Source organism: Leptonotus elevatus, chromosome 4, assembly GCF_054856555.1.
Source record: "Leptonotus elevatus isolate MCC_2025b chromosome 4, RoL_Lele_1.0, whole genome shotgun sequence".
Taxonomy (NCBI): Eukaryota; Metazoa; Chordata; class Actinopteri; order Syngnathiformes; family Syngnathidae; genus Leptonotus; species Leptonotus elevatus.
In genome coordinates this window covers 9,320,935-9,330,258 of record NC_141242.1, presented here as the reverse complement: position 1 = coordinate 9,330,258, position 9,324 = coordinate 9,320,935, and the positions used below count along the sequence as shown (strand labels likewise).

Below are 9,324 nucleotides of genomic sequence, written 5' to 3'. Positions count from 1 at the left end.
ATACCAGGATATGCCCACTGATGTTCTGGCTGATTGATTAGCCTGCTGGTACAAACCTGCGTCTGTGCCAACCCAAACAATTGAGCTACAAAACACACTGTCGGGGAAGATATCTCACGTGAGAACTGAGGGTTTGATAGTCGCAAGCAAAAACATATGACTAAATTATGCCAAAAATTCCATGAAAACAATGGGAACAAGGTTCTTTGGAAATGTTGACAAAAATCAGATGGGGAAATAATCAGGAGCCTGGTGGGAATCAAAAAAACATTTCCTGGTAATCCACAAATGTCCAGAGTATTTTTTGATTGACTGAACAGAAATGAAAGATTTCAATTAAGCGACTATCCCGTGCATATTTGTGGTGGTTCACTATTTTCACAGATTTACGACTTTCTAACCTGAATATTTGTACATATTAACGAGATCGGAATACCTCGATTTAATGAGGCATTTTTTAATGTTCTGAACATGCTCTATTTGCAATGAATTGTTTGAGGACAAGAACTATAATATGTTGCCACGCCACTCACTAAATGAGCCTAACTTGAATTCTCTGCTACTATTTCAAATTATTTTATGTCTCTCGTCTCTACGGCGTATCGAGACACACAATATAGACGTGTATATATGTCAGTGCGTCTGGCGCGCTACCCTCCGGAAATACACGACCAGAGGTAAACAAACATGACGACACAGTAAAGAACCACACTTTTGGAGTAAGTGAGAAGTAAACCAACGACTTCGTCAGTGTGGTGAGTAACATGAATATAATGTTTTTCTTGACAGTAGGAAATGAAAAGCAGAAATTACGTATTTTTGCGTCATGATGTCACAATGGCCATGCGTACGGGAGTAACTCTATCTCACACATGCAAACAGGTTACCTGGAATGTTTTAGAAACCAGAATTTTGACCATAACCTGAATATTGACTGCATGTAAATGTGTAGTCACTGACAGGAAAGTAGTATATGTTGAAGTGATAATGGTCAAGTGACAGACAAGCTTTGTAAAATGAGGAGGAGCTAAGTATAGCATGGGTTCGCAGCAGAATAAATTACAAAAGTCGTTACCACGTGCAATTTTTTAAAAGTCAAATAATCTGCAATCCATTTATGGGTAACTGTGAAATGAGTTTGAAATTATACTTAAGTGGGATAATAATTTCTGCTATATTTACATCTTGTTAACATAAGCAATTGTAATATTTTTTGTGAGGCCATGAATTACAGTGTTGTATACCAGCTGCCCCGTTGAAAGAAAAATATAACAACAACAAAAAGGGTAGTTCTTCCTCGTTGCAAAGACATGCATGTAAAGTTAATTCAAATATAAAAAATTGTTCATATGTTTGAATTTGAGAGTCAATGTTCATTCCCTTCGAATGACTGGCAGTCAGTCCAGGGTGTCCCCAAAATAAGCATGAATGGGCTCCAGCAGCTCACACTATAGTACTAAAAAATGGATGGATGGATGAATGGATAATTTATTATTTTCCACGAGGGAAAAAAAGGCTCGTTCACGTGCAGTATACTAGTGTAGCCGTATACACCGGGCTAGTCAGCGACCTCGCAAGCGCTTTAGTCGGGATAGTGACGTCATCGCGTTGTGCCACCGATTTAAATCCGGAACAATTCTGACAATTACGTCATCGCACTGTGAGTCGCCCTGTGCACTTTGAATTTGAATTGCGACGCATATGCATTAGGCCGAATTGACAAGCACATAAAACCCCGAACTATGCGGATTTAATGCAGCACCGTGGGCATATCCTGCTTTTTACGCTTGGTTGGGTTTTGCAGCCGAGAGGGGGCAGGGACCACTACAAGCCGCGCGCAACAGCAGCGCCACGCGTGGAGATTGAAGCGTCTCGCTGGACGAACACACAGGTTCGAATCGTCTCAAGACAGCTACTACACGAGATTCGTCGTCGACGTCATGGCGGCGCTATCCGGCGGAGAGATGTGCATCAAGTATCTGATGTTCGCCTTCAACCTGGTCTTCTGGGTGAGTGCGGTTACAAACTCAAATCTATATTTGGCTGTGCGTATTGACGACTGTGAAGCGTGCGTCGCGAGTGGAAATGACCCGGTGCAAACCGTCATATATTGCCGCAGTGTGTTCGAACTAGGTTGTGATTTATTTATGTACTTCTATTAATTTTCACCGAACCGCTACTATATGGTCCCGGCGCATGTGGAGGCTCAGCGGGGCTGCTACTGCTTGCTTGTAATCATCCCCAATGGCCAAGTGACCCAGTTCCTCGGAACACGCTGACGAATTTTCGCGTACTGCATTTTAAAATGGTTGTGTAATAAATAAATAAATAAATGAATATTGACCCCGTCAATTATTGATTGCAAATAGTTGTTGCGTGGTCACGTGGAGAGTAGTGGTGCGCATGTCAGGGAGTCGTCGTGTGTGTGCCTGTTGTGTGTGACAACTGAAGATCTCATGCACGCTATTTATGTCTCACAGTCCCAGTAAGCCCCGCGGGGTGTGTCCCAAATGGGTGTTTGTTTATCTATAACTGTATATGTTAAACTGTGTGTGTAAGTGTGTGAGGGTTTCTCAAGGATGTTTTGGCCTTTTATGGTGATTTTATGTTTTGTAGCTGTATATAGAACTGAGCACAACAATGTGTCACGAGGGGGATGGAGCGTAGCTTGTGTGTGTGAATGGGGAATTACACTGTGGAAATAAACATTGCTAAGAATATTCAGGTGCATCTCATTATACTAACTAGAATATGTAGAAAACACAATTTATTTCAGTAGTTAATTTAAAAAAACAATGAACTCATTTGCCGACATACTGTATGCTTAGGCCATATGTTTGAGATTAAATATTTGATGATTAAAAAATAAATAAATATATATATAATAAATAAAATAAATAATAAGAGGGTGATCGGGGTGACCATTACAAAGGCCAGTGGTACTAGCTACCACTAGTTAAAGCTGGAGAATTTACTAAATTCCTAATTTTAGAGTGTGTTTTTTTTTTCACCTAATCGGCTGGGAAACACTCTGGACCGACTGTCGTAAATGTTAAACATGCTCAATATTTACACTAGATAATTCGTATGTGTTTGGTTAACAATGGTTAAGTAATTCTGAAATTGTGATTCGGCTACGTCTCCAGGGGTGGATCTGTTCTAGCGGGATACAGGGCAGCGGCCACCCCAAAATACAGAACAATACTTAAGTATTTGCCTTATCATAGCAGTTTTTCAAAAATAACTATAATATATATATATTTTTAAATTGTTCAATGGATTGATTTTAGTGTGCGTAAATCAACTGAAGTCAAAGAACATCATACTTTGATTTTTCTGTAAGCGGCCCTCGGAAGGAAAAATGTGGACATCGCTGCTTTAAGAGCAGTAAGACCACACTCCTCATCATCTGTGGGGTTTCTCACATATAAAAAAAAATCTATCCAAGTCTGTCCAACTGCTCGATTAATTAAGAGGCGTAGTGCACGGTTGGGACAACAGGTGAGGTAAATAAGACATTCAGTCTCAACATGTTGCTATCAGATGTGTTGCTATATCTTGGCTGACTGCCTGCAGTTTCTCACACAGGAGTCGTAGCCACAATCTATGCAAGCGTTGAACAAACAGAGGAGGGAAGATGGGCAGGCTTTCGAATGGTAGGCCAGTTTGTTGAGTAGGCCCTGATGTTGTCGCCACTCCCCAAGTGTGCATACAGGCGACTAAAAGGCGTGGCGTTTTCCTAACGCTTTCATTTTGTAACGCCTCACTTTTTTCAGCTCACGCTAACACTGCTCCCTCTCAGGAATATAAAGTTTGTCAACAAACCCGTCAGCATGGCTGTCATTGGGGGGATCAAGTGCGTCAAGTATCTCATGTTTATATTCAACTCGTTCTTCTGGGTAGGTGTGCTTCATTTTTCCTGTTGTGTGTTGTGTGTGTGCTTGGACAGTATGAGACAACGAGGTGTGGATTCTTTGAAGTTTTTATCTTTGTGTGCCAAGAATGATGGAAAACACGCCGTAACGAGGCGTGTGGTTATATGTATGGCATGCACTCGCAATCAGTGAATGTGAAGTTCAACAGTCATGTTCAAGCATGTGTGCTCAAAACAAAATGGCTTCATGCGTAGATGACTGGCAAGTGGAAGAATTTTGGCAACCGCATACACAAATCTGCTAAAACATTAGAGTATGCCAGTACATCAGCCCCCCCCCCCAATACAATAAGTTTATCAAATGTCTATGACAGGGATATACAGTACAGTAAGCCAGAACACAATCTTATATTAAATGGCAGAAGGCAACAGTAACCTGTGTCTTCATACGTCAGAATAGCTTTGAGTTCAACTAAACATCCAGATTTCACAACCAAAGTAAATTGAGAAGCAATCATTATTTCAGTCCAAGATTAGGGATAGGGTTAGATTAGCATTCGCAAATTCACCTCAGTTATTTACAGAAAACCCACCTTTTTCGCTGTTTTGGTGTTCCAGTGGCCAATGTGGTAGGTGGCATTTTGGGACCAAGGCACTATTATTTAAGTGAGCTAAGTTAAGTGAGCCATAGTATTTAAGTGCCAAGGAACTATGTTGCCGAGAGTTAAGTAGCTGTCATTTTGTGACATCTGTAGGATTTTTTTAAACCTTTTAATGGTGTGGGGGTGTCAATTACTCACATTTAGGCTTTCTCCCCCTATTTGAGTCCCAATATAGCTTATATTAATGGGGGTACACATGTGTGTATATACCTCTGTGCCTAAGGTCAATAAATGGGGAAACACTCAATTAGATTCAGCGTGTGTACCTAATGAAGTGTCCTATGCCTGTGATTACACCAAATTAACTCAAAATCTTGTATGCTTTTGCTTCAGCTTGCAGGCACTGCTGTCTTTGCCATCGGCCTGTGGTTGAGATTAGACCCCAAGACCAAAGGCCTGTTTGAAGGACCAGACTCTCCATATGTGTTTTACACCGGTAAGAGGCTTTTCAGCACAAGCGCTGCATTCAAAACAATGGTTGCAAGTCAGTTTCCTTTGAGTGCATCTTGTTTAATGTAGAGACACTGCTTTATTTGTCTTGTTTACATCCACTGCGAGTGACACTGGCACATTTAAAAGCTTCAGTGTGTGTTGAAAGGGAATGTCAAGTGCCGATAATAGTTGGGATTGAGGCACTATTAGTACAATTATTGCTGATGCTAAAAAATGTAATAGGCTTTTTAATTGAACATTCAAACCCCAGAAAATTATTGTAGTACATTACAAAACTGTTTTTGGTTGTCTGGAAGGAAACACAAGGTTTCACTGCCTTACGGTGAGCTTTGTTGCATAATTATTAACGTAAAGGAGAAATAATTTGAATATAAAAAGTCAATATACCATTTGGTTCGTTACCTTCAAAAACAACGAAATCAGATGTGTAATTTATGTCAGCATAAATTGTACTGATTTGGCTCAAAAGGCAGTTTTACTAGATTTTTTTGTTGACAGGTGTGTACATTTTGATCGGAGCTGGGGCGCTAATGATGGTCGTGGGATTTCTTGGATGTTGTGGTGCCATCCAGGAGTCTCCTTGTATGCTGGGATTGGTATGTATCAGTTACAGTCATTCTTAATCACTGTCTGGATAATCTTACTTATTTACTACAAATAGTATATATCTACAAAAGTATGACAAACTTAGCAATTAAATGCTCTTGTGTTTAGTAAATTTGTGAGTAAAGCTGCGGCCACACGACTGAGAACACGTGATCTTGAAGGATCTGCAAAACTACCAGTAAAAATGGTCAGGTGTGGTCAGTACTTGGACAGGAATACAAAGTGACTCAACCAATGTATCATTCATCCTGCTTCCTCATTTTATTCAGTTTTGCATAATGTCAACACTTCCTTTCGCTACATTGTATTGTTAACCTGAGTGGAATGTGAATCGACCTTGAGCCTTTGAAATAACTGTTTTTTATCAGCGTTTACTGAAAAAGGCCGCAGCCAGCCAGCAGACTTAGATGTTGCTACTGTTCACTTCCTGTGTGGCTCTCTCGTCGCCTCCCATCTGGCCTTAATCGTCTTGTACTAAATCTCCCAGTAGGAGGGGTCTATGTAAATCAAGTTCAGTTCCGCTCAGATGACCTGACTTGTTTGTGCATGCCAACAGACATGTGCGCACAGCATTTTAACTCCCTTTTCCTTGCCATAGTTTTTCTTCTTCCTGCTTATCATCTTTGCCATTGAAGTCGCTGCTGGCATCTGGGGATTTTCCAACCAGAGCAAGGTAACTCACTAACTATAAAGTCTTACTTGCCAAACACAACAAACAAGTTCTAGCAGAAGGCAAAAGAAAATCATTGTTTTCTACTTGCATGGCAGGTGGTGGAAGACATTACCACATTCTACATCCAGACCTACAACAACTACAAGAACACAAAGGATGAGCGTCTCAGAGAGACGCTGCGTGTGATTCAAACCGGCGTGAGTTTTCTATTATGATGAAATATCTTGTGGTGCTTGTCAATCTTGTAAATAAGTATTTAAAAGTAGAGAAATCATGCTTTTGTCCCCCCACCCTCCCCCACAATGGCATATATACACTAAACACACCATTTCTGCATTTGGGTTAAGATGGCGTTCTAACTTCCGGTCACATAGCGATAACAATGACAGCATCAAAGGAAAAAAAACAAAACTTGTTGACTGCTGGAAGGGCGTCACGCTACTGTCAATGACATATTGTCTTTCTAATTGCTCCAATTATCCGAATGTCGACAAAGCATCTATATTTGATTTAGTGAGTATATAAGAATATTCAAATAAAATAAAAATAATTACCCGGTAGGGTCCATGGATGTATGATTTATCTTAGTTTCGATTAGGTACAGCCCTGCGAACGCGGCACATGCAGCATGGCAAAAACACAAATACAAGTCTTGTGCTCATAAACGGATTTTCTATTCATATGTAATGATAGGATTAATGTCTCCAACCAATTCAATTCTAAACACTCCTTTACAACAAGGCTGACAGACATGTAGGCTAAAGGAATTCTGCAATGTCGTGAATTTTTTGTGTGTGTGTAAAAGAGGTTTAAATGTTGGTTTGGGAGCTAATCAGTCTAGCATAGCATGAAGCTTGAAAGCAGGGGGTAATCTCGTTTCAATAGGCCGTAAATAGACACTTACGGCTATAAATCCCATTATCAACAAGCATATGAATTGTATGCATGCAGTCAAAAAAAAAGTGTTGCCTGGCAACACCAGTGAGAAGCTTCTCAGGGGAAGGGGGGGAAAAAACAGTTGTTTAAGGGGTTCTTGTGTTGTATTGTTCCAGCTAAATTGTTGCGGTCCAACTGGTACTGTGTTTGATGGTGCCAAAGACACCTGTCCTCCAGGAGAGCTACTTGAGGAGCTCATCACCAAGGTAAGATCGCAACACTTTGATATAATCAAGAGACAGAAATTGTGAAATACGCTTAAAGTCAACCCAGAAGTTTTCTTGACAATAATATGTTCTACGCAGCCCCACATCTAAACACACTATTCTGGATTAATATTGTGTTTATGGAATATGAATAAAGCAGCAAGATCCATCCGGTTTTATCCATCTCAGGGGACGGCCATTTTGCCACTTGCTGTCGACTGAAAATGACATCACAGTTGCTCAGGGGTCATGTAATAAACAATCATGGCTCACCTCTGTTCTTAAGCTGAGCTGTGATTGGTCGTTACCTGTACCCTGAGCAACAGTGATGTCATTTTCAGGATAGTAATTAAAAAAATAAAAATAATAATGCAACGACTATTCCAGGACTGACGATAATGCTTGATGGGCTTAAAAAACAACAACTGATGGGACTTACTTGATGGGTCCTGCTTAAAAGATTGAAGCTTTATCGGAGCGAGCGACGGTGTAATTACATGTCAAAAACACATAATGATGGTGTGGGCTGTCAGTTTTCCATTGCAGACATTCCTTCAGCCTTCTTGCTGTGGTTTCTATGGCAACAATGGTTTTACTAGAGCACTTGTGCACCCTCTAAGTCGTTTCATATAGGTCCTGGAAAAGCCCAAATGAATCTTGTATTCCTTCCTGTGTTACAGAGCTGCCCCGACGCCATTGATGAAGTGTTTGACTCCAAGCTGCACATCATAGGAGGAGTGGGAATCACTATAGGGGTCATTATGGTAAGGCATTTTTAGCCTGGTCGTGCCACTCAAATGAGAACATATGCAACTCAGTTCATCTCTCTTGGCAGGTGTTTGGGATGATCTTTAGCATGCTCCTGTGCTGTGCCATCAGGAAGTCTCGGGAGGTGGTGTGACACCCGCCCGCCCACGCATGATGGAGTCCTTGTTAATGTTGCATGATGCCATTCCCAGAGTCACATGGCTCCCCACTGCCACTTGAAACACTGCTCGTTCAATGAGGGGGGGGGGGGGGGATATCAAACCCTACATCTACGTGGTTGTCAGTCCCAGCTATAAAATGGGTGCCATCTGTTCTTGAGTGGGAAATGTACCGCATTGAGATCACACGAATGAATTTAGTGCTTGTGCAAACGATCTTAAAAGATCAGCTTGTTGTTTATCGATCACTACTCCATTGAGGCCTCTCACCTATTGGAGTTGTGGACCGTGGCCATAAAAGTCCCATGCTTCTTCAGCAGAATGAGTCAGCTGCCAAATGAATGGACGAATTGATTTGAATTAACAGGATTCTCAGCTGTAAACTCTTTTTGTAATTTAAACTCAAGTGTTATTCTTTGTGACATTTTGTTGGCTCTTTCGAAATGCCGTTTTTGTTGTTGTCATATTTTGTCTTTTCAGTCCTCTTTAGATATGCACATGTAATGTTACTGTATGTATTTTCAAAATACTTTTTCATTTTATTGAACTTGGTCGATTCATACGATTCAAGAGTCAAATAAACAAAAATGGAGTTGAAGCTTGAATTTTATCTTATATAGTAACACTGACTAACAACCTTTTTGAGCATCAGTGAAATTAGCCATAAAGTGCCGTCACAATCCGACTCGCTTTCAGATAGTGTGTGCAAAGCGCAGCTGCCAGCTCCCCAACATCCCACTATGCATGCCCCTGCTTACAGACAGATTTGGATAACGTACCAAGCAAAACATTTACCTGGTTGTGTAATTTTACACTTGAGCGGACAGATACTGCAGAGACCAAAGTAATACAATAAATTAAAAAGTCAGTTTTCCATAATAAAGTAGTACCTTGATTGAAGATAGTACCCGTTTTTCAGAGATTTAAGTGACCAATTACAGTAATTGGGTAAAAGGAATTTAAGTCATTGTTACAGAACAAACTAAAC

General features: G+C 40.6%; 1 protein-coding gene across 2 annotated transcripts; it reads left to right on the top strand.

The window, feature by feature from the left end:
• The first annotated feature begins 1,588 nt into the window (after nucleotides 1-1,588).
• Nucleotides 1,589-8,934, top strand: cd9a (CD9 molecule a). Of its 2 annotated transcripts, none has more exons than XM_086073957.1 (8): nucleotides 1,589-2,009; nucleotides 4,870-4,972; nucleotides 5,488-5,585; nucleotides 6,194-6,268; nucleotides 6,364-6,465; nucleotides 7,321-7,410; nucleotides 8,091-8,174; nucleotides 8,246-8,934. In XM_086073957.1, exons 1-8 carry the CDS (start codon nucleotides 1,941-1,943, stop codon nucleotides 8,309-8,311), a joined length of 687 nt encoding a protein of 228 aa, XP_085930083.1. In that variant the 5' UTR covers nucleotides 1,589-1,940; the 3' UTR covers nucleotides 8,312-8,934. The 2 variants fall into 2 exon arrangements, with proteins under 2 accessions (XP_085930083.1, XP_085930084.1); XM_086073958.1 differs by lacking the exon at nucleotides 1,589-2,009 and adding an exon at nucleotides 3,724-3,899.
• Nucleotides 8,935-9,324: the final 390 nt, after the last annotated feature.

Coding starts and splice junctions, on each gene's coding strand:
- cd9a (XM_086073957.1), top strand. CDS start 1,941: ATGGCGGCGCTATCCGGCGGAGAGATGTGCATCAAGTATCTGATGTTC. Junction 4,973..5,487: donor TCCATATGTGTTTTACACCG/GTAAGAGGCTTT, acceptor TTTTGTTGACAG/GTGTGTACATTTTGATCGGA. Junction 7,411..8,090: donor TTGAGGAGCTCATCACCAAG/GTAAGATCGCAA, acceptor CCTGTGTTACAG/AGCTGCCCCGACGCCATTGA.